This window comes from Phalacrocorax carbo, chromosome 2 (assembly GCF_963921805.1).
Source record: "Phalacrocorax carbo chromosome 2, bPhaCar2.1, whole genome shotgun sequence".
NCBI classification, from domain to species: Eukaryota; Metazoa; Chordata; class Aves; order Suliformes; family Phalacrocoracidae; genus Phalacrocorax; species Phalacrocorax carbo.
Genome location: NC_087514.1, coordinates 24,818,672 through 24,843,531, shown reverse-complemented (window position 1 = coordinate 24,843,531; position 24,860 = coordinate 24,818,672). Strand labels below are relative to the sequence as shown.

The following is a 24,860-nucleotide window of genomic DNA, read 5'->3' as shown; positions in this document are numbered from 1 at the left end:
TGTTCCAGACCAAGGATGGCTTGTCAAGGCCACTAATTTTAAGTTGTGACAGATGTCCTATGCCTAGAGAAGCAGCTATTCCCACCTGTGGATGCTCATGAATCAAGTACAGAATTGACACAGAACCGATGATATTCTTGGCAGCTACTGACAACTTGGTTGTGCTCCAGGGACCTTCAAAGTAGAAATGAACTCCAAATCTGTATAATAATTTCTGGGGTGGGTATTTACACTCTCATGCATATATAGTTTTATTTGTGCAATATTCTCCCTAAGACAGACATGTACGGGAAGATTTAATAACCTATAACTTGAGTAAGTTATTCCTCCTTGGAGGAGTAAGAATTGTTGAAGATAGTTCAAAGAGCTACAACTAGGAATAACATAATAAAAGAAGATTTAAAAAAACATCGTTTAGCTGTCAGGTCTATAAAACTGTGACACAAATCCCCCAGACAAAGTGACGGAAACACCTTCAATTCAGATGTGTTAAGCTAGTCTGGAAAAAAGCATTCAGTAGAACATTGTTGCAACAATCTACCTCAGCAAGAATACATAAAAGATCATTTAGTAATTTTAATATTTCAATTTTTCAGATTAATAGTAGTTGGACAAGAACTACCTTACTAAATAAAAATAATACGGTAGTACACAAGAAAATAAAACACTGCGCATCACAGTAAATGAGCTCAGGCTGTGCTTAGATTAGACATTAGGAAAAATTTCTTTACTGAAAGAGTGGTCAGGCATTGGAAGAGGCTGCCCAGAGAGGTGGTGGAGTCACCATCCCTGAAGGTGTTCAAAAACGTGTAGACGTGGCACTTCAGGGCATGGTTTAGGAGGCCTGGTGGTGTTGGGTTGTTGGTTGGACTTGATGATCCTAGAGGTTTTTTCCAACCTTAATAATCCTATGATTCTATGATTATTTAGTTGCTAATTTACTTTAAGATGATCTCTACACGTACTCATGCTTGAATTACTATGTCAACACATCCCAATTATAAGAAGCTCAGAAACCACAGAAAGAATAAGTTATTGTTCTGATCATTTTGAGTTGTAATGGATATCTCCAGTGGACCTGTGTGGTTTTGTGACTCTATCTTTTCTTTAAGTTAGGCATTCATTTAAACATAAAGGAAAGTGAAACTCACGTTTATCCAAAATAAAAATTTTGGAAGGCCATGAAAAAATCATGACAGTCTATAAAAGTCCCCTTTTATGCCCTTTGCAGGAAAACCATCTAATTATGACATTTTTGGACCTATCTGCTTTTGGTTTGAAGGAGAAAAATAACTTGTACAATTCTTTCACAACCACTTAGTATTTCCAGATTGTTTACGAAAACCCTAAAGAGCTAAGCTTAGAAAACAATGATCCTCAAGTAGTAGTGTATTCAGGTACAACATGTCTTCAGAGAAATTCTGCCTGCCCACAAATTCATAGCAGAAGCAAATTTTCCTCAAATAAAAGTTGTCTTTAAAGTAACCCTGTTTACCCACAATTCAGAGGCAGATGCAATCTACTACTGAGACCCTGCAGATTTTCTCACATAATTGCCTTCATTTTTCTTGCTTACAGCACCTGTCAAACTACTAGATCCTCTGCAGAAAACATGCAGAAGGATAGACTCCTGACCAAAGAAGTGGTATTATAAACACAAGTTCTAAACTACTACTTAAATAACACAGGTAAGCCAAGTTAATGCCATGCTGAATTAGATGTAGAAACCTGGTATTTGCAAAGAGGACGGATGAGAGGGTCAAAGAGGGTCAGTACGAATTCTCAGAGGCAAACCTAGAGATAGGCTGATATCTTACAGAGATAAGAAAGCTTAAGCAGTTGGTAAGTACAAATTACTGGCTAGAACACCTAACTAAATCAGAATTAAGTTTACACATTTTCAGAGTTCATACCAGAAAACGTGGTAAATCACAGTTGACAGATAATCTATTGACAATCTATAGCTGGCATAAAATATGCTTCCTGTGCAACTTCTAGGTCACATCTGAGATTAATTTAATACAAATTATTTGATCTAGCCATTCATTAACTGTTATCACAGTGTTGTGCTCAACATTTATAGTAAAAGGAAAGGTAGAAGGAAAAGACAGAAAAAGGTGAATCTGTTTGTACGCAAGCAATGGGAAGCAATTACCAAAAAAAAAAAAAAAAAACCACCACCGAACAACAAACCCAAGAAAAAGCATTTAAAACAAGGGTTGCAGATGCTATCATCAGTCTTATACAGGAAAGTGTAAAACAGTTTTTGACTCTGTTTTTCACTTGTGTCTTTATCAGATAACTGGGATTTTACACTATTATAACAGAAACAAAGCAGCAACTCAAAAAAACCCTCCACTCCATTTCAAGAACTATCTTCTTTCTATTCTTTCTTTTTTCATACTGTACGGATATCCAAAGAATTTCAGTTTGAACTGAAATACCAAAAACTGCTGAAATAAGAGAATGTGAATGTCTTCTACAGTGATATTAACATATAAAAGTATAACAATATATTACACCAACTATTTATCTCTATAACTCTGCTTCTCTAATATGGTTATAATTAGATTGTATTGCCATGGAGAATAACCACAGTCCAAGCTTTTCTCTAATTTTGATTGCTGCTAAAATTTTTCCCTTCATCTTTGTCCCAGAATGCCTTACTACTGAAAAAAAATCCCAGCTCTTCTAAATGCCCAGATAGGAAATCAAAACCATAAACCTGGCACTGAAAGAGAACAAGCATTACAGTTTCCAATGTTACCAGAAGACTTGCAGCCTCATGGTGGTTTCATTATTTTCATTTACTTGCAGTAGTGTGTGAAGTTAACAACCCCAAAACTTAAATGAGTGGTTGTTATGTAAAGAACCACACATTTAGATTTAGGATTCTTCAAGTAGAAAATTAAATAAGCACAGTCTAAACTGCCATTAGCTCATCTTTAAGTTATTTACCCTTTTCCCTCATAAACATCCATAAATAACTACAACCTTGCCTATTTCTTAATCATCCTCCAATTGTGTCCCCCTCTATATCCTCCTCACCAGAACTTCCATATTCAAAACCAGTTTTGTTCATTTTCTTCCCAGTTTTTCCCCACTTCCAGTATTTTTCCTACTCAATAATAGTTTTCTGCACAGTTTCTACCTATATTTTGCATTTTAAAAAAAGATTTAAGGAGCACACAATAAAAAAACCCCAACCTGTAAACTTATGTTTTGTTCTCCCTTAATTCTGCTAATTTCATTGAACTAGTCAATGCTGAAGTATACTTCCTGAAATTCTCTGTTTAATTCCCAAAGGCCTTTTTTTCATAAATAATATACATCACCACCTAAAATGAGTTACTGAACAGTAACTACAACGTATTTGAAACATGCTGCTCTATGCACAATTCTAGAAAGATATCCCCCCACAGTATTGATAGGCATAAATATGCAGGGCCCTGCTGTGAAGGTTGCATATGAAGTGCCAGCTGCATCCTTGGTTCCTCACATCCAGAATCGCAAGCAACTTTTAATGGGACTTCAGGCAGAGTTAGGAATATAAACGTGGATATAACTTCTTGAGGAAGTTCCATCACTGATGGAGAAACATAAAGCCTTGAGGAAAACAAAGACAGAAGAACCATGCTCAACAGCTGCATCATGTGCCCAGAAGCCCTCTGTGATGGGACCATGCTTACAAAAAGCATATATGGAATTTATTGGGACAGATCCACAAGCCTCAGGGATGGGCACACTTCTCAGATCTCGAAGCACCCTTGTGCTCATGTGGATGCATATGAAACACAGCCCCAGACCTTTTGCAGTAGATCCTGACCTTGCATGCTATTTTCACTACGCTATATCCTTGTGGGGAAATCATTATGCATACAGACGTTTTTGCCATCCATTTGAAAAGCTGACAATCTTCCTAACCCTTCTTGTCCAAATTAAAAAAAAAAATTAAAAACAACCCACACACAACCAACCAAAAAAACCCCAACCCGTGATGTCTCAGTCCTGGATGTATGACTTCGATAAGAACACAGGCAGGTTGATTTCTTGGCTTGAATCAAAATCTGCAGAAACGTCACCAAGTGCAACCTTGTATAGTTTTTTCCAAACAAAGAAAGCCAGTATGACTCCAGATATATTTTCCCAAGTACGGAGTAATCACTAGAAAATACTATTTTCACTAAAAGAATTAGAGAAATGAAGAAGTAAACATGCATCCATACACTCATAGAGAAGATCCACAAGGGGATGTAAAGACATTAAAGTCTTAATAAAAAAGTGGGTCATTAGATCAGCCAGAAAACTCCTATTAAGCTCTTGGGAAATTTCACTGAAGAATGTAATGAAAACATTTCCAGGAGGGAGGTACACTCCTAAGGAGTGCCTAAAGAACAACTCCTATTTTTTGTTTTCAATAAAAATTATCCAAATCAAAGGGAAGGAGACCTCCCCCTCAAAACACAGAAGATGAGTACAAAGCTGGCCACCACCCACAGAAACTGGTCCATTTGGCTGTATATGTCCATACAAACAACTTGCTAATATTTTTTTTTTTTTTTAATAAGGATGTTCTCAGAGAATCAGTGTAGGATCAGGAGACTTTCAACAATCTGGCCTAAGACTTGAGGAGTCAGGCAATGCGAGGCCTGTGACAGTAAGCCTGAAATCCCAGAACTGTCATCACAGAGAGGTGGAAGAGACTCTAGAATAAAAACTGCCTTCATGAATCTAGGGAAAACTTAGGTCTTTTCACTATCATAACTATCTGAGTATCTTTAGTAAAGATAAGTTAGAAGAGAAAGACTAGTAAAATGACTGTGAGTAGGGGATTAAAGAGGTCTATCTAAATGGGACCCTGTGGATAAACCAGGCCAAGACCAAAAACATCTATTCATGTAATCAAAAAATATTTTTTCACCATTATCAGGAAAAACAGGCCCATTGAAGCATCTCAGGTCCCAGAAAATTGGCCTGAGTATCACCCTGAAACCTGCTCACTCACAGTTCTTCAGTCTCCATTGCCCAATATTATCTGGGATCTCAAGAAACAGCCAGTGAGTCTGATACTAAATATGTCACTGCCAAACACCACCATCTTTTCCGCAGAGCATCAAGATCTCATTCCCCTGTTTGTTCACACCAATTATCGTCTTGGTATGTTCTTCATGTTCTTGACATACAGAGGCTTAGATTGTTCCTAATACTCTACTGCCACAGTGGAGCACAGCGTGGGATAGGTGGGGTGGGATATATCAATTTCTTCAACTGCAACTGCCCTTTGGGGTGTATCTGTACATAGCATGTGCCTGACTGCTGAACTTCACCAGCTGTAAGATTTAAACATTCACCACCATACCTACTTGCCAATCATCTAGCTGTTGCAAAATATCAAGATGCCTCTGCACCAGCTCTGACTTGATCACGATTCTGAGGATAGCTAGTCGCTTCAGCAAAAAGCCAAGAAATGTGTTCAGGCCACCCTGAAGCCCTTGTACTGCAGACAAGGCCTTCTTCTCAGAAGTCCCAGAGAAAGCTGCCGACTTTAATGAGTAGGAATTTGGAAGCAGAATTTCTGTACATGTGATATGGGGCAATCTGAGGACACTTCTGTAAAAAGAAATGAAAAAGCAGCTAGACTGATTCTGTGTCTCTGGCAAGCGTAAGCAGTTATGTAGAAACTCACTGAAGTGATCTTAACTGTAGGACAGATAGTATTTGTGCTTTAGATCACTGAGGGGGAACCAGACCTGGCGCTCTTTCCAATAAAGCGAGCATCTGCAATGGTGCTTCTTAGTTACTGAGCTATGGCCGCACGACGGAAGTGCTGCATCAGGAAAAGAAAGAAGAGCTGACCTAGACCAAGAGAACTTACTCTTATGTCAAAGACGGAGATGAAATTCTAGCTATAGAAGACTGCTGAAGCCAAGGTTAACCTTGGCTAACAGCCAAAAGCCCACTCAGCTGCTTGCTCACTCACACCCCTCTCCTTAGCTGGGCAGGGGGAGAATATAGGATGAGAAAGCAATTGTCTCACGATAAAGACAGGGGAATTGCTTACCAATTACCATCATGGGCAAAACGTACTCAACATGGGGAAAGTCTAATTTTTTTGCCAATAAAAATAGACTTGGGTAGTGAGAAACAAGAAAGAAAAGCATTAAAGCAATACCTTGCCTCCTGTCTTTCCCAGGCTCAACTTCATTCCTTCATTACTGACCCTCCTACCCACCATCACCACCTCCCAACAACACAGAGGGATAGAGGGTGAGCAGTTATGGTCCGTCCATAATGGATTCTTGCTGCCAGTCCTTCCTCCTCATACTTTTCAGAGAATGATAAAATGGTTTAAAGGTCTTTTCCAACCCAAAGACCATATAGTCCAACTCCCTTACCTTGGGCAGGGACATCTTTCACTAGGTCAGGTTGCTCAAAGCCCTGTTCAACCTGACCTTGAACACTTCTGATGACAGGACATCCACAGCTTTGCAGGGCAACCTGTTTCAGTGCCTCACCAACGTTAAAATAAAAAATTTCTTCCTATGTCCAATCTAAACCTACCCTCCTTCAACTTAAAATCATTGCCCCTTGTCCTGTCGCTACAGGCCCTGGTAAAAAGTGTCTCTCTGTTTTTCTTAGAAGCTGCCTGTATATATTGAGATGCCACAGTAAAGTCTCCCCAGAGCCTTCGCTTCTCCAGGCTAAGCAACCCCAACTCTCTCAGCCTTTCACCACAGGAGAGGTATTTCAGCCTTCTGATAACTTTTGCAGCCCTCCTATGGACCTGCTCTAAAAAGTCCACATCTTTCTTGTACTAAGGGCTCCAGAGTTGGATGCAGTACTCCAGGTGGGTTCTCAAGGGAGCAGAGTAGAGGAAAAGAATCATCCCCCTCAAGCTGCTGACCATGCTCCTTTTTACACAGCCCAGCATGTGACTGGCTTTCTGAGCTGCAAGTGCACTTTCATAGACTCATAGAATGGTTTGGGCCAGAATAGTCCAACTCCCTTTTTAAAAGCATTTTAAAGCTCATGGAAGCAGAAATAATTGACATGTGAACTCTCAAGCCTTACTATCAGCCCCTATTCTCATCACGCAGTACGCATCATAACACATCTACTGGGCAATTCTATTATACATGCGCTGTTATATGAAGGCTAGGTTGGACTGACTCTGCCACAATGACCGATGCTCAAAGCTACTTGAGAAATACATCTGCCGGACCAGCTCATATTAATCTTATCCCATGAGCAGGAGGAAAAATAGGTCAATCTTCCTTGTTTCCTTCCCTTCCCTGTTCCCTCCATCCAGGCTCCCAGTAGTCTTCTTGCTTTCTGTTTACTCTCTCTACCAGTCAGCATACGTATTCTAACAATTGAAGACACTATGATCTGGGTACCAGTGGTTAACAATTCAGCATTCAAACCTCACCAATGTTATGCAGTGAAAGGCTGTTGTGCTTGCATGAAATACGTCACTCTTCTTCCTCCTTTTCCTTTTTAAATGGATATGAAATTACGTTCTACGATTCTATGCATAAAACTATTTGAAAGAATGTTAAGTCAAATACTTAAAAGACATTAGGCAAGAGCATGCTTACAACTCCTCAAGCAACCTTAATTTTGCTCTTTTCTTATTAAACACACGTTCTTAAATTATATGACTACGGGTTAAAACTCAGTTAAAGAATGGGCCCATAATGGGTCAAATGATCATAAATGCATCACTCCCTAACTTTTGAGCATTTTATTTCAGCACCTAAAGACAGTTTTTAACACTTTTTTGCATTTAATGAGATTAGTCAAGAATCCTTCACACTTATCGCATCACTTTTTCCCAGGTAACCAATAAACCAAACATCACAGATAAACATTCTCCTTCACCTACGGTCTTATACTCTTGTTAGAGATGGAGGAAGGCTTTCAACCCATGGCTCAACATGAGCAAGTCTGAAATAACACTAACAGATTGGGGTGGGGTGGGGGGGTGGGGGTGGGAAAGCAGCTAGCTAGTGTGTTCTTTCTTCTCATAGCTCCCACTCAGTAAAGCAGAGGCCCAGTATTACTATAATTGAGGTGCTTCACTGGGCTCCCAACTACTCCTGTGTATCCAAAGTACAGCTATGATGAGGACTTCTCTTGAAATCTGTGCTTGGCAAGAATGCCACACATAGTTGCTTTCAGACATAGATCACATTAAAGTCACTCTTCTCACTGCATAATAAAAAAATGCTCTAAATTGAAAATTGGATTACACCTCTACTAACCAAACATTTCTGTTAGCATACTATACTGTTGTCCGCTTACTAAGTGACAGTTTTCGCAATAAGCACAGTACACTCCAGATGCCAGGTGAAGTTCACTGCACTGATTTTCAATTTAAAGTTCTAAAATAGTTTCTTGAATTGACCATCTGCAAAATCCTCTCTCTCCCATATGTTACAATGGCAACTGCCAGCAGCAGAGGCATTTCAGATAGTAATTCACTGATTAAAACTGTCAGGCTATTTTTCAATGAAGGGATCTCAGCTCTGGAATTAATTTCTCCCTAACCCATGGTCAAACAGCTTATGTTTGCCGATTCCCATAACACGGGATACAGAATTGCTGAACAAAATGATCACATTGCTTGGTGACAGGACGGTTTGAGGACCACACGATACAGCAACTACCATTCTTTGGAGGTGCTCTATTTTGGGAAGCTGCAATACAATAGAGAAGATGAACAAAGGAAGAACTGAGCGAAGTCAAGCTAGATTAGTAAACTGATCCATTAGGATTTAGGTAACACATTTTCTAAAGTATCCGTGCTAATTCTAGGGTAACATAGGTATCTGTAAAAAAGGTGGGTGCAGAAACATAGATTGGTGTTGGAAGCGATGCACCCCCTCCACGCGCACAAGACTGGTGAACCTCTGAAACTTCGCAGCACTCGGTCCTCAGCAAGCTGCTGTTGCCATAACAACAGCTCTTTAAAACATGGAAAACAGGTCAGGTAGTTTCAAACTAACCACTGTTTCCAACATCAATGTTTTCCCCTGTAGGTTTGAATTGGCCCACCTCTGAGATGATCAGTAGGCTGTTGCCATAATGTCATCAGCCAGCAGAGAGGAGAAAACAAGACTCTTGAGTTTCACAGGCCATGGGGATGCTTAAGTAACACTGGGTTTGGCCTCCCTCCACCTACCGTTCCTTCCCCCAAATCCTCCAAAAATCCTCTTCAGAGGCATCAGCTCTTTTACATCTATTTGTCTTTGCAAATATCCTTTGCTCTACAAGCTGTTTGGGGCTTATATTTTTTTGGTTTTGCTTTTTAAATAAAAGGGTACTACACAATTTGGGAGTTAAAACCTGTTAACCACTGAACATAAGTGAAAGGGGCATTATTTAGCATAACGCCGTTCCTTCAAAAGGCTCTATGTTACCGTACCAATCAGAACATGTTAGCAGTTGTAGGAGAATCTGATATAGGGAAAAACAGCCCCTGTAAACCAGGTCTCATTGACACCCTTGACAAGGAAGTTAACCAGCTCAAGAGGTAACAGATGAAACAGCTGAGCAAGCGCACACCAAGCTGCACTATGATCAACACACTCCTACCAATTCCTCCTCTCTTTTTAGAAGTAGCATTGATGGTGGGCTGCACACAGGTGCTCACATCTCAGTGAATCATTAGTCACAGAAAATCCCAAAGGACAAGTGTCACTTAAATTTTTTAATTTAATGTCTACATTAACTTAATCTGTCTGAATCATAGAATTATTAAGGTTGGAAAAGACCTCTAAGATCAAGTCCAACCGTCAACCCAACACCACAATGCCTCCTAAATGTAGGCTTACTTACATCAGCCTCTATCTTGACTCACAGTGGTATTTTATTAGTTTAATTACAACTCTTTAGAAAGGCTGAAATAGCAATGAAATGTCTAACTTTGCAAAAGCAAAATAAAAAGCCCATTTCATTCTATACACACACACACACATCCACAAGCACCATGGAAATACCACATTTCTACCTCTAAGAACATTATCAGGATAAGAGTTCTCATCCTGAGGTGATTATCCATCTCTGTAAAGTGCATATTCTTCTTGTGTGTGGATAGAATTTAGAACATGCGACTATAATTAATGGCAATCTTAAAGTAACAATTAATTTCAATGAAAAATAAGTGATCATTCTGTGAAAGTGATAATCCAACTGACACTTCACACAAAAGAGCCCCAAACTTTTGCACTAGAAGCACATGAAGAACTACCTTCAAAAAAAGGTTACCTCCTCCAGGTTCCAGTGGGACCAATGCTCAAGGACCTCCCGGTAAGAAAGCCTCCTCTTCCACTCACACATTTCTTCTAAAGAACTCACAAACTTCTATGTCAAAAAGCACAATCTTCAAAAGGGGACTCAACAAAATAAAAGAGAGTCATTTTGGGACAGCTCATTTTTACTAAGAGAACTTTTTGGATCTAGAGGACTTTTTGGATTGACAGGAAAGTCTGGTCTGTAAATGCCTTTGAAGAACATTTTTTCCCTCCATTCTTATGTGAAGGAAGAATATTCAAATATTAAAAAACTACTAAATATATTGGGCTGTAGTGACACCATGAGGGAAAAAAAATTCAAACATGTTTTTAGAAAGTTCCACCTAATTCACATTTACAAGCACTACAGCATGCTCATACAGTATCATGCAGTCAAAGCTGCATCGTTTGCAAAGTCCCTGCTTCTCAGTTGAAGACCTAACCTTGTCCATGGCCCTAGCCTGCTAAAATGCAAAATAAAATAAGTTAAATTCTTTAAAATCGTTTAAGCTAACTTGTTTTAGTTCTCAATATGGCCCACTAAAAACTGTCAGAGAAATGCAGTCAGTCTTCTCAGCTGAGCATCGAGCAGCTTTTTGAAACAGCTATAACTACGCTACCGTACCGTTAGAGCTTTCCTACAGAGCAATTTTGTCCCAGTATATCTTATTTAGGTTAAGAAACTAAATTGTCTTACTAGCATTCTTACACCTGTACAACTCCTACTGCCAACACAAACGTACATGTAAGCAATACCAAGATCTTTAAGTAGGTGCTAGATGAGCCTTAACTCTTCAGGTATTTTGTTCCTAGGAAATAGGCATACTTGTCCTAAACTAAGGAATAGTTAGAGAAGCAGTCTAAGCTTGAAATTTCTAACCCTAAACCTAAATGCAGTTTCACATTTAGGCTCACAAATGGAAGTAGTTTCTTTAATCATCTGAGCAGCTAAACTTAGCATTGCCATCAGTAGGAGCTTTGCTACTGACTTTAGCAAGTATGAGATTAATCCTTCTACAGAGTTTTTCAATAGCTTCAGTTTTATATATTGGGCTTGCCTAGCTTTATTTTTAAATTGTTACTCATAAAACACTATAAAATAGGTATAAAAACTAGCCAAATTAATTTTGTGTGTTCATTGGGTTATTCACCAACCCCCTTGGATGATTTTACATAGGGGTTTTTACCTTTTTAGGTACTGGTGTTGTCCATGAGACACACTTTTATCCAGACACAAATAACAACAATGATTGAAACAAAAAAAAATAATAATCAAGTCTCCAAACAGTTAGCTTACAGCTTTACACAGCACACACCTCTACAAAGAGGCTCACCTTCTTCACCAAAAATAAAGTGACTAGTACATAGCAACGTTATAGCTCCCAATAAACATAAGCAGATATGGGCTAGAAGGCATCTATACGCAGATATCTATTGTAAAAGAACGACATTTACATCATTTTACTGTATAAATTTCACACATTACTAAAATACAAATAAATGAGAATAATAAGTGTATTCTTACAGAAACACAGATCTTGCTTTCAAGTTTCATTTGAGTTCCCTTTTATGTCCAAGTTATGCAAGTTATAAGAAAATGAAATAAATTTTACATTTAAACCAAAATATGCTGGGCAATCCTTCATTTTGCTAAATGTGTAGTACGTCCAATCTAATCAGATATTTGAAGATATTGATTTCCTCTGTTTGAAGTCAATGCCTTAATGCAGAAGTCTTTCTTCAAATTCTACAAGTTATTTGCAAACAAAAACCACACAGAATTCTTTCTGTTGTTCATAAAACTCTATAGTATTAAATGTCAGCCATTTAATTTCCCATATTTTGTTTATGAAATATTGTTAACATCTATGCTTAATATATAGTCTACACATGGTATTTATTGGCTGCAGAACAAAACATGAAGCACAGAAATCTAATACAAGCTTTTTGATTATTGAGAGTTAGCTACACGGACACTGAACTGATCCAAAAATTTTTTTCTGTTGAATTGCTAGAATCCTATCTGACAAGTTCTCATGCTCCTATTTGAGTTCAGTAAAAATTAAAAAAAAACAAGCTACACTAAAAAAAAAAAATCTCCCCATGTTCTTTACCAAACCACATAAGGAAATTCTCTTCAAAACTAAGGAGTTGCAAAAATTAACTTAAAACAGTCTTTCAAAATTCCAGTCGCCCACTCTCTTGAGGCAAGTTTTATTTTTACTTCTCTTCATTATCATTAATCATCATAGCAAAGAGTAAAAGAACAGTATTTGTTTCTTCGTGGTAAATTTTCATGATACTGTCATAGAGATGATATCAAAGTTTTGCTGAAGTCCTGAAGTAGAGCACACACCTCTTGGTGTCAGCACTCATTTTGGGGATCAGACATTACACACAAAGGTGTGGTACACTGCCTTGACATTAACAGTGATTCATGCAACACGGAAACTATTTGGATTAAGTATCTTTCCCCCTCTTTTTTAAAGCAAGAACAGAATAGAGAGACCTGAAACTGAATTGGTTCAATGGACAAAAAAAGGATCATCTAAAATTTGTCCAGCAAAAACTGTTTTTTTCCCCAAGTGTTTCAAAGATCTTTCTAGGTTATACACATTACTTAGCTATTACACAGTGATCTCAAAGAGGTATATTAGTACAGACAACTGGTTCCTAAGGTAACAAGACGTTACTTTAAACCAGCAGCGCTGCCCCAGCTCATCAGCTTCACTTATTTCTTTCCTTTGTTCTCCTTAAACTATGCACAAATTACAGACCTGCTGTATAACTGAATATATACACTAGGAGCTACACTTCAGTCTCTCTATTCGAGCTAATGAGGGAAAAAAAATGAAAGGGTATTAGATGACGTAAGCATTTAAACTCTTTGGAGTGAAGTAGTTTTGTTCTTTATACTAAGAATTTGAAAGTTGGCTGAAAAATAAGTTTTAAAGTGTCTTCTCACTAGAGACTATCTTGTAATTAAAAAACACATTGCACATTGAAGCTATTTGATACAATACAGTGAGATGGCAAGGATGCTTTAAACTTTTGGGAGAGAAAACATGGTTCAGTTTTATCTACCGAATCTTGGCTGAAATTTTCCAGAGGCAGACTCATGTCTGGAAATAAAGTTGACTGCTAATTGCAGAAATTGTCAAGGTTACCCAAAATCTAGCTCCTCCAAAATACTGACGCTCCTAGTAAATAAATTATGTCACTATTTTTGAAAGCTTGAGCTTGTAAGACCTATGGGTTCTCAACATCTTCTATGATTACAAACGTCAGCCATCAGCAGTAGCTTAAAAAGCCATAGGAAATAAGGTCACGGGAAACATCTATAGGAGGAGGCCACCTACAACAATCCTCTGCTCCAAGTGGGATCAACTCCACCAAAACTATTCCTGATGTGTTTGTTTAACCAGGTCTTCAACACTCACAATAATGGCAACTCCTGCAACCCTCTGAGGCAACTTGCTGTTGTGCACTGTTATCCTATGAGACGTTCTTCTTACTATCTAACTTGAAATAAATTACTGCAATCCAAGCCTGAGTTCTTGTTTTACCTTTAGAGGACGTGTCAATGATAAGTAAAATCTTTAATTCTGTTTTTCACATGTAAGAATGCAAAAAGCTTTTTGGCCTAGAAGGGTATCTTCTGTGCTCTTTTAGGATACAAAATTCATATAACCTTTGTCAGATGGCACAATTCACCTTCCAAAATTGCAAAAGTACAGCTTTGGCACTTTCACGTCCTGTGAGGATGAGGGAGTTGGACTCTATGTTCCTTACGTGTCCCTTCCAAGTTGAGATATTCTGTTGTTCTGTTATTGATTCTGTTTACAGCCTAAACAATTTAGTTTATGCAAAATCAAATTAATTACTAGGCTTGATTTTCAATTATTTACTCCTGTACTAATAGGTGAAGGGACATATTCAAACAGAAAGGATCTTATATTCCATACCAGTTGGAGAAACACTCTGCTCCAGTAGTGTTTCCCCCCTACTCTCTGCAAGAAAAATTATTCTCCTTTTGTGGTCAGCATATACAAACAGGGTTTAGTTAAATCAGTCAGTATTTGACTTGCAGAGGTTTTTTTGGGGGAAAATGAAAGGTGCAATAGGTTGGTCCATTCTCTTTGCCTTATGGAAAGAAAAAAACACACCTAGTAATACATTTCTAGTTTACATGTCAGGCTGGCACAACCTCCCCTACTGCCTGCCTGAACAGCTGCATGATAAGCTTAACAAACCATGACCACGACCTGCAAAACATCCACAGTGGACTCCTAATATGAATCTCCTTCCCATTGAATTACCCCTACACCTTTCATTTCTTTCAGTGACCACTCAACACACAAGAAGATTCTGTACTGGCAGCCCATTATAAGAGGTACAGAAAACCTCCTCTGCTGAGATTCACATTGTCCTCACAAAATGAGCGAGATAAAGCATATTATATTCATCTTCCACTCTCTCCTCTCTTACAGGCTTCTGAACTGAAATTAATGAAACTCTGCATGCAGGCTGCTGACACTAATAATACTCTTTTTAGGTATATGACATAGTAAATAATCTTCTGTTTATCTCATATGCATATAGCCCATGCAAACCCAGAAACCCAAGTTTCATATTTGCTTAGTTAAGAAAATATTCTTCCTGTCAGCACCTGGAAATGCTTCATGATATTCAAGCAATTAATTAAAAACAAAGCAAAACTAATATATGCTAGTATTTCATTTAGAATTTTCAAATGACTTAGAGGAGAATATCAAATGGTTGAAAACAGATTAAATACATTCATTCCCACTAAGTAGAAAGAAGACAGTACCAAACAAGCTTAGCTCTTGCTTCAATAAAATCAGAGTAACCCAGCCAAGGTTTTGGACAAAGAAGTACTTCCAATGAAACTAACTCAGCCTAGCTTTATTACTGAATATTTATTATTTATTAATTAAATTCTATACAGCCTTCAGCCATTTTATGGTATTTATTTTTTTACCGAACAATTGTCACATTATATGTTTATAAATGTTAACTAAAGTGTTCAGTATCTGCATTACTATTATTTCACAATGATTATATTCTAATCTATTTGTTCTGGTTGAAACGCAGAGAAATATTCTGCCTAGGATAACAGATGGCTCTTAAAATTTTCTTTTTGCTATTCCAGAATCTTCAAGTCACCCAAAATGCATCTACTTAACATGATACTGCAGTTACTGCAAATCATGATCTACATGGTCACTGTTTAACAACCTGGACAGCATTGCTGTTTGGAAATAATTCTACTAAAGACAGAAATCATTACCCTACCATTGCTATAAAAAAACAGATTTGCCTTTTCACATTTTATCATCTCATAACAAAAAGTAAATTACTCTCTTAAAATGAAATAGCATGTTCAATCAGTGCAAATGAAGTTTAGCAACTCATTCTGAGTAATGTTAATTCACAGGTCATCATCAATTAGATATCACTTCACTGTAGTTCATGTAAATCCTTCGTTAACATCGTGTCCCACACTAACACACATTACTAAGGGTTACAAGAAGTTACAGAGCAATTTTATATCATGAGATGTAAAATGTCATGATACAGTAAAAATGTAACCAGCAGGTTATTTAACAAGAGGTATACGTAGCACATTAATCTAGCAAGCTAAAGTTTACCTGGTTTTCCCCACATTATAAAAATTTCAAGCACTTACTAAAAGTTCACTTTTTTTTGTGAAAACTATCTTCTATAATGCCCATAAAAATGTGACATATGCTCCACAAAATATCACAAAATCTTCAACTATGAAAGACAAAACGAAATTTGAGCAAAAGCTGCTTCAGCAACACCTTGCAGTTACACTGCTCATTTAACACACAGCTCTCTCCAGCACGTACATATCTCATGGAAAGCATTCCCCATGGAAAGAACAAAGCTATTATAATAGCAACATAGTCATACAAATACATAATATCTATAAAAAACCCCAACTGTTCTCAAAAGGACTGGTCACTTAGATGGTTGAAACAAACCTATCATTTGCTCTAACTCAGCACTCTGATGCAAGCTGCTGACTTGTGACCTAAGACTAAAAGTTGGCCCGTTAAACAGCTAAGCCTCATTATGAAAAACTGCTTATACCATGCATCACTAAGATTTCTATGATCACCATACCCAGACACTATATAGCTTTACTACAGCTTTACTAAATTCAAAGACATTATGCCGCTTTTCCTCACAATGAGTAGTATCTTATTGATTAGACCTACTGGCATCAAGGTTTGCTGTGATTAAAACATAACTTAACCCCAAGTAAAACTGACAGAATTAGAGTTAATATTGCTTTAATTTTGCCATCTGTTGCGTGCCCCTCAAAAAGGATGTAAATGTGTGAAAGAATTGCCTATAGTCTGATAGTATTCATTGAAAACAAAAATCCACTATGATCCTAGACTGTGAAATATATATTAAAAGTGTTATATTAAGACTGAAGTTTGAAGAAACACTAGTTTGCTTTTTGCAAGATTTACATCCAGTCAGAGCTTCAATACTTCCGTTTCAAAGGCTGAAGTGGAAAAAGACAAAACGAAACGTTTACAAGTACTTGTAGAAGTAGAGAAATACATTTCTCTAGTAGTCACTGGTATCAAAGACCCATACTTTTGGTTTTCAGAATTTATCATGAGACACAAAAATAGACAACAAAAGAACTGAAAACAAAGAACAAGAAAAGCAACCCTATGCAAATTCCTAGTCACAGAAAAGACAACATTCAAAAATATTTGGGATTTCTTTTTTTTAACAAAGCAAGAAGAAATGTAGTAGAAAAACCCAAAAACCTCTTATACATGGAAAACAGCTCCTTAGACCTGAAGCATATGTAACAGGGTAAATTTGGAATAATGTAACATTCAAGGTGAATATACAGTACCAGAATTAAGTCTAGTTAAAAGTTATTTGCAATATACCTGGTTCAATATAATGCAAAACTGCAGTGGCAATTTTTTCTCATCAGTTCATAGAACATTACATCAGTAACTAGCACAGATTGATCATGGAACTGAAGGCCTGCAGGACCAACCATCAAGAGAGGGATCTCAATTCCCATATAGCATTAGTGAAGAAGAAATAAGAAATAAGATCAGCTTTTGAATTTCAAAACAGATGTACTTCAACAGTGAAAAAAATACCAAGCACAAATATGTACTTACAGAAGAAGAAATGCTGCTAAAATTATTTTTTAAAGAATTTCAGATTGATGACCAAAGCATCTTATTTTCTTGGAAAAGTCTTAAACTTCTATTTTCATTGGCAAAGAATCTTTAAAACAATTACGTCAGGGCAGAAAACTATGCCCACACAAAAACTTTCAAACCAGACTTAGTGCTAACTTAATTTTGCTTTATTTTATACATTCATTTATCCACGTTCTGAGAAAAGTTTCCTGTATCATTTATTTACATCATCTAAAAAGAGCAGCAAGTGTGTAAGACTAAATGCTATATCTGCGTTCCATATATATGTATATTCAAACAAATTAAATAACTATGTATTGTTTTATCAAACAGTAAAATACACTAAGAATAGGGTAAAATACCCCTGCGACCTAAAGCAAATACACCATTTGGCCACAAGAATTAGCTTCCAATTCTGCAGCTCTCACCTTATATGCTGAAATAAGCAAACTGATGAGCTGCAGGGATAAGGATTGTTTCTTCCTCCTGTTCCTTTGTCCCTCCCACCTCAATGGCACTTCTGCCTCTCTAGCTTATGCTGTTAACAGACACATACACTAATAAACTTCTAAGTCTCTCCATTCGATACACTTGAGTATCTTTTCTTAGCGTGGCACTGTCATTCTGCCCTGGCTCACAAGTAGATCACTTGTTGGCTGCCAGCACTGGCATGCTATGTACAGCTTACAAGGGTTTATGGGTAAATAAGAATAATGCTATCATTCAGCAAACGAGTTCTGTGACCTCCAACTTACAGAGCATCCCTCCTCTTCTACATAAAAGTTGGAGTACTATTACAGTATTCTACCATTAGGTTAGATTTTGATCATTTGTATTTTAGTTCTAGTGTCTTAATCCCCTTTTTTAAATAAAATAATGACTGTTAGCAATTACTGTTAGGATCCCTTTCTAGATCACATTAAAGCTAATGCCAAACAAAATTGAATGGAATTATTTAATACAAAAAGTTTCCATTATTTATCCCTTTTATCAATCATTTAAAGACTTCATGTCAGCAACGGAAAACATTCGTATTGATCTTACAAAGAGTAGACAATATATTATGCATGCTGCCTTCTGATTTATCCTTTCAGAAAGTCTCTTGCAGGTCACTTACCAATACCGCCCCTCGCTGTCTAAAATAAAAATAGAAGCGCTTCCAGAATATATAAATAAATAATAATTGCCTATGGTTCAGACCAGCAGGCTGTTAAAACCAATACCCTGTGTGACATCAGCTGGTACCAAATGTTTCAGAGAAATGTATACGTGAGTGGACTACTCTGAAACAGTACATCCATTATTGAAAAGTCGTCTTAAACTCTTTCTTAACCTGGCTTATCTATAGAAGTATTTAGCTTTTGTCATGTTTAAAAAAATACACACACACACACACTAACTACATACACTGCCCAAGCAAACACCTATTCACTTTTTATTTTTAAATGCTATTTGGTCTTCAGTCAGAATCGTTTTGAAGCAACAAGCCTTATCACTGCCTTTTTAGGAAGTCACAGGCAAACTGTACATCGCGTAACTGCCATGAGACACTGGAGCAGGTTGTCTAGACAAGTTGTGGATGCCCCATCATCAGAAGTGTTCAAGGTCAGGCTGGACAGGGCTTTGAGCAACTAGTGAAAGATGTCCCTGCCCATGGCAGGGAAGTCTGACTAGATGACCTCTAAAAGTCCCTTTCAACCCAAACTGCTTTACGATTCTGAAGTCTTTGACTTGCCAGTCTAAGACCACTAGCAAGGTTTGCCTACAACACAGAGAGCAGTTAAGTTTCTGACAACCAGAACTCCTCAGGGTTGGTTCTAGGACAAATTCCTATTCCAAGAAGGCAACTTCATACATACAAGCAATGTCAACAAGTTCCACAGTTGTGGATGTTGGAATGCATGAATTACTCATGAGTAAGCACTTACAGAATCAAGATCTTAGCATTTACAAGAAGAATCACTTTTGCTTGCATTTCTTAACAAGCAATGGAAAACATAGGATGAATTTTAAATTGTTTTAAGGGCAATTTTGTTGCCACTATAATAACCCCACTTAAATAACAGCCAGTTGTTTTCCAATGAATAGTGCAAATAATTAGTTTGTTAGTCCATTATCAGGATGACAACTATTGCATTTTATGGTTAAAAAAAAAGCCTAAAAAGACCCCACCCAAACCAAAATCCAACTTAATCAAAACTCTCCAGCAGCAACAGTTTGTACTGTGCTATTTAACTGGCTTTACTCCAGTAGCTTAAATTTAAGAGTCAGCTTTATGCATAAATGCAGTAAGTGAAAACTGGGGAAAAAATCCCACACCTACAGCTGTCACCTAAAATTAAACACAACATTTTTCTCCAAATCCCAAGTGTACTTTCAAAAAGGTGCTGTGTGATCATATTTAGCTACTGCACTGCAGTTAAGAACATGTTTTATCTGCAAGAGATAAACTAAATTCTTTCATTCGAGCATGTTAAAAAGAAATAACAAAAGTGACAACCAGGTATAACTACCTCCAAGTCTTGAAACAGTAATTGTTTATTTCACTTCAAGAGCAACCTACAACTTAAGTAACATTTTTTTTTTTTGCCCATTATAATTTGCAACATAGGCAAAAAGAAATACACTACACATATTTGGAGGGGGAAAAACCCCAGCCTAAAATAGACTGGTGTTAGATAGAATAATTCTATGTAGAGAGATGTGCGCTATTGGAATAGTACCAACAAGCTGGCTTGTGCGAAACATTAGGTGATCTTAACTATCTCCAAGGAGATCAATTAAATGGCTCCAATCCAGTATAAAACGCTTGTCATTTTAGTGAGATACTCAGCAAACATGACAACAATATTCCATGCCTGTAGCAATTTATTCTTTTTAAGAGCTGGGTCAAATTTTAAAGTTGTTATAACACATAAATTACCCAGAACCAAAAACACTTAAAAAACAAAAACTAGTTCCAAAGAAGTATATTCATAACATCACATGCCACTTCTCATTAAAAAAGTTCTGCATTAAACAAATGTGCTTATTTCAACAACCAGGATAAGGCATTACAGTTAAATAATTGGATGGTATTCTTGAAAGTTTACTTATTTTACTTGTATTAACACAGTAACAGAAAGGGATTAACTATTTTTGGCACATAAAAATTAAATGGCATGCAAGAAAGTAAACAATACAAATGTACTTACGAAATCAAAGTCTCCATCTTGAGGGACTTTCCAGTTATCAGGGAAAACGTTTTTGGATATGTGGTAAGGTTCATGCATGTTCTGATTACAGTTTTCAGGGCTTTTATTCTTGGAATCTTGTTTATCAAAGTAGTCCATGAAAGAAGGTCTTTGAACTTGCGGTGAAGTAGCATTTCCTTTGTTAAAAGAAAAGAAAAAAAGAAGTTAAAATTATTTAAAAATTAAAGATTTATGGCACTATAAAATAAACTCCATTTATTAATTTTCTTGGATTTTACAGAAACTAATACAGTCATCTGTATGTGGTGCAAGCCTCCATTTGTCCCCTGAGGATCTTTGGCATAAAAGCTCATAGCCGAAGAATGATATTTTTGTAGCAAGATACAATTTGGAGAAATGTTCAAGACATTTCAGAGTTGCACACACAAATAATATTAGAAGTTACTTCATGCGGTATGTATTTGTTGTTATAGAGACTGAATAACACAAGGTGCTAAGCATCCCTTTGGGTGCTGAATGCCCCTAACTTCAAAGCCTGGTCCACAGGCACTTGTAGGAAAGCAAGAGAGTTGCACCAGGTCCACCAAAGGTAAAATTTAAAAATTATTTAGAAAAAGAACTTGCAAAAAACAACTGTACAAACTATGTCTAGACACAGCTTAATTAAATTCTTGGCCAGTGAGGCGTCTCAGCAAATTATGGGATGACACTCTACAGATGGCTGTAAAGCACCCTATCTCTATGACGTGGAAACCCTGGGGGATTTCTGTCATCATCTACACACCGCAACAGCTTTATGAAGCAGATAGAGATCAGCATGAACTCCAGTCTATTACCCTTTTCATTAAACTAAATGTAAAAAAAATTTATTTACAACCCTAAATGACTGAAATTTGTCTTCATTTGTGGGATTTCAAAGCAAATTCATTAATAAATAGAATAAATAGAACCTAAGAAATGCTTTAGTAGTTCTACAAAACAGTAACCTCAGAGACTATATATAGTCTGCGTAGCATCAACACATGAAATGTGTACTGGCTTGAAGTGTAACACATTCTACATAGAGAAATAGGAAATAGATTTCCACAAGAAAAACATGAAACAAGATAAGAGTTTTAAATAATCAAGCGGGGGGCGGGGGGGGACACAACAGGGCACCAGGCAGACACAATAACAACAAAACACAACAAAAACAACCCACCAGATGCTTTTTAATTATAAGCATAATAAAGTAACTAGGAAGTTTTATTTTAACTACTTCTAACAAGTGAAAAGGTAAAGCACTGGAAATATCTTTTGGGTTTGTGTTTAACATGATCACTAGGACTTGCTGATCTTATCTGGCTTTACGTTTGTTTTTATTAATTCATTAAATGTTTGGGGTTTTTTCCCCCCCTCCTGTTTCACCTCTTATTTCATCATTCCCTCTGTCTAAGGTTTTTTTAATTCATTCTAGTTTTGCTGCATGATTAACAACAGCCTATTTTTCTCATTAATGCTTATTTTTGTACTGCCATCTTTTAAAGCATGCCGATTTACTTGTTCTTTTCTTTCTGCTTTTTCTACATTATTCTGTTCTAGTAAGATTTATTCTGGCTTTTTTAATGTGTTCTACTGTCTTACTCTAGGCTTTACTGCACTTGATTCCAGCTGCTTCTCTCCAACTCCACAATGATTCCTTCTTTCAGTCTGCCACATTTCCATATACAACTTCTCCTCCTCACATTTTATTCAGCTGATTTTTCTCTCAGTTGTTGCCATGTTCTTTTCTAATCCCAGATCATAGTTACCTCTACTCACCATCTTTTGATTAATGACAACCACGACCATAACAAAAATTATAAGCTAATTATAAGTGAACTAAACTCCAGGTTGAATTTAACAGGCTACATAGCAGATACCTCGTCACCAGAATCTCCCAAGTTTATCCACACTCAATTCAAGATCACTTGAATGAGGTTTCTGGGACTGAGGGAGGGATGAGAAGTAAACAGCAGGGATGCCAAATAACTACAGAAATAAGCACTACAGAACTACAGAAATATGGGCAAAAATGGAAGAATCTAAACAGCAAAGTACAAATTTAGAAAACAGATCCAAGAGAAGGTAGTAGTATGAAGGAGGTAGAAGTAAAAACAGAAATACAATGCATTTTCTTCACACAAACTTTTTGTTACTTGCTGTTCGCTGCCCAAAAACCCTGAAACTATTTGTACCAAAAAGATAGGACACGACATTGCTGGCCTTTCACAACCAATTTTTTTCTTCTGCTGAGATGGTTGTACTTATGTTTCATCCTTCAGACTTACTTATAAACAAGATGATTACCAGTGTCTCTGTTAGAAACCCTATGTACCAAAATGTTGGCCCGTTACAGGTAAGATTGTCTCCCTCCTTTCATGTAACAGAAAATAGTAAAGATTTTCCAAGCACTGCTTTTAAGTTTTAGAGCTATTTATAAATATCTTCCTTTTACAGCTAATAGAAGGCTGCCTACATATGTAAAAAAAACAACCCCTCCAAATTCCTTGCTATCACATGCATATTGAGCAAAGTGGGTCAACAGAACTGAAATTACTCCAAAATGAGCAAAGCACATTTATTTTACACTTTGAGAACTTGTTCTATTTGTTTTCATAAATAAGGATTTAGAACTCACTTCTGCTTCCAATTTAATATACAGTTAGTTAACCTGTTTAAAAGAACAACAGCTGCCTACCTTCACTGCAAATATAAAAACTCGCACACAAAACCAGAAATACTGTGCCTGCAAAACAACAGGACCAGAAATATTTCAAGGTTTGTTTGTCCCCCAATATAAAAAAAAAAGGATTTATTTAAAGATTCATTTTTAATGTTTTATTTTATTTTTACAAATAATGAAATAAAAAAAAATACTCTCTTAGATAACTAGCTAACCTAACACAAACAAGTTTAGTTAGTATTTCATGGAAAATGGGATAAGTTGATACCTACTGGTTTAAAGGCCCTGTGAAATCTCCTACCTCTTTTGTAATGACTCTATAACACACTCAGTCTCTTTATGCCAGAGTAAACTGATGCAGACTGCACTTTTTTTTTTTTTGCAAAATATAAGTTTATTAGAAGATCATTTTGGTCTGAAAGCACTTTTTCTAACTTTCATGAACAACAGACTAACAGTATATTGTCAACTGTCTTTCAAGAACCAAGAAATTTATAAGTACTATATATAAAGATTCCTTTAAGGACAATTCATTCACTCAGCTATCCAGTAAGTTACTTTTTACACAAGCTTATATTCATGACAGAAAATCTGCAGCACCAACAGTATCACTCCACACTTGCACTGAAAACCTACTGTGCAACAGACTGTTCCGTTCTAAGAGGATTTGGATTTTCCAGTTCTTCTCATTTTTCTTTGCTGTTCAGCAAGAGATTATCATGTTTAAAAATGTTTGCCACAGTTTGAACATTTAAGAATATCAGTTTCTTATCATCTCTATATTTGCCCAGTGCAAGACTTCAGGACGGCTTTGGGAAGAAAGCCACAATAAAAACAGCAGTCAGAGATGGCTGGCAAGCCACAGAATGCAGAGACCACCATGGATGCTGAAAATATACATTCTACCTCTGCAATACCCCTGATAGGAATACAGCAATGGGGATGTCCTCAAATAGTTATACACGAAAACTTCTTAAAAAAACTATGCTGGAAAAATGAATGAGGCAATGATATAACACCAACTCCATTACACTGTTTCAAAAACATATCATAGATATAATGAGTAATTCTAAACACACATTTCAAAATAAGAAGGAATGCATACTGTATTTTAATGCATGTTTTGATCAAATTCAATTGATGTCATCTATAAAGAAAAATGCTTTTGTAGTATTTGCAACAGAAAAGTATTATATTAATATTAAAGTGATTTTAAATACGTTTGAAGTTCTGTTGCTAGTTGTTGAATTTTTATACTCTACGTTGGGCTAAGCCACGTATACATTCCCCCATGCTGGTCTAGCTAACTCAGGGACAGATCATTGGCGTGCACACACACACAAGAAAAAAAAAAAACAAACACCACCCACAAAACACAACCTACCCCACAACAACCCAAAACAAAAAAACAACCACAAGCCAAAAACAATCCAAC

General features: G+C 36.8%; 1 protein-coding gene across 4 annotated transcripts in view; it reads right to left on the bottom strand.

Annotated features, from left to right (window-relative positions):
* The window catches only part of STK3 (serine/threonine kinase 3), a 139,175-nt gene that overhangs the window by 24,602 nt on the left and 89,713 nt on the right, over positions 1–24,860 (bottom strand). For all 4 annotated transcript variants that reach the window (XM_064442329.1, XM_064442332.1, XM_064442328.1 and 1 more), the window contains one exon: positions 20,722–20,897. In XM_064442329.1, the coding sequence (XP_064298399.1) occupies positions 20,722–20,897 (176 nt within the window). The remainder of the gene's footprint in view (positions 1–20,721; positions 20,898–24,860) is intronic.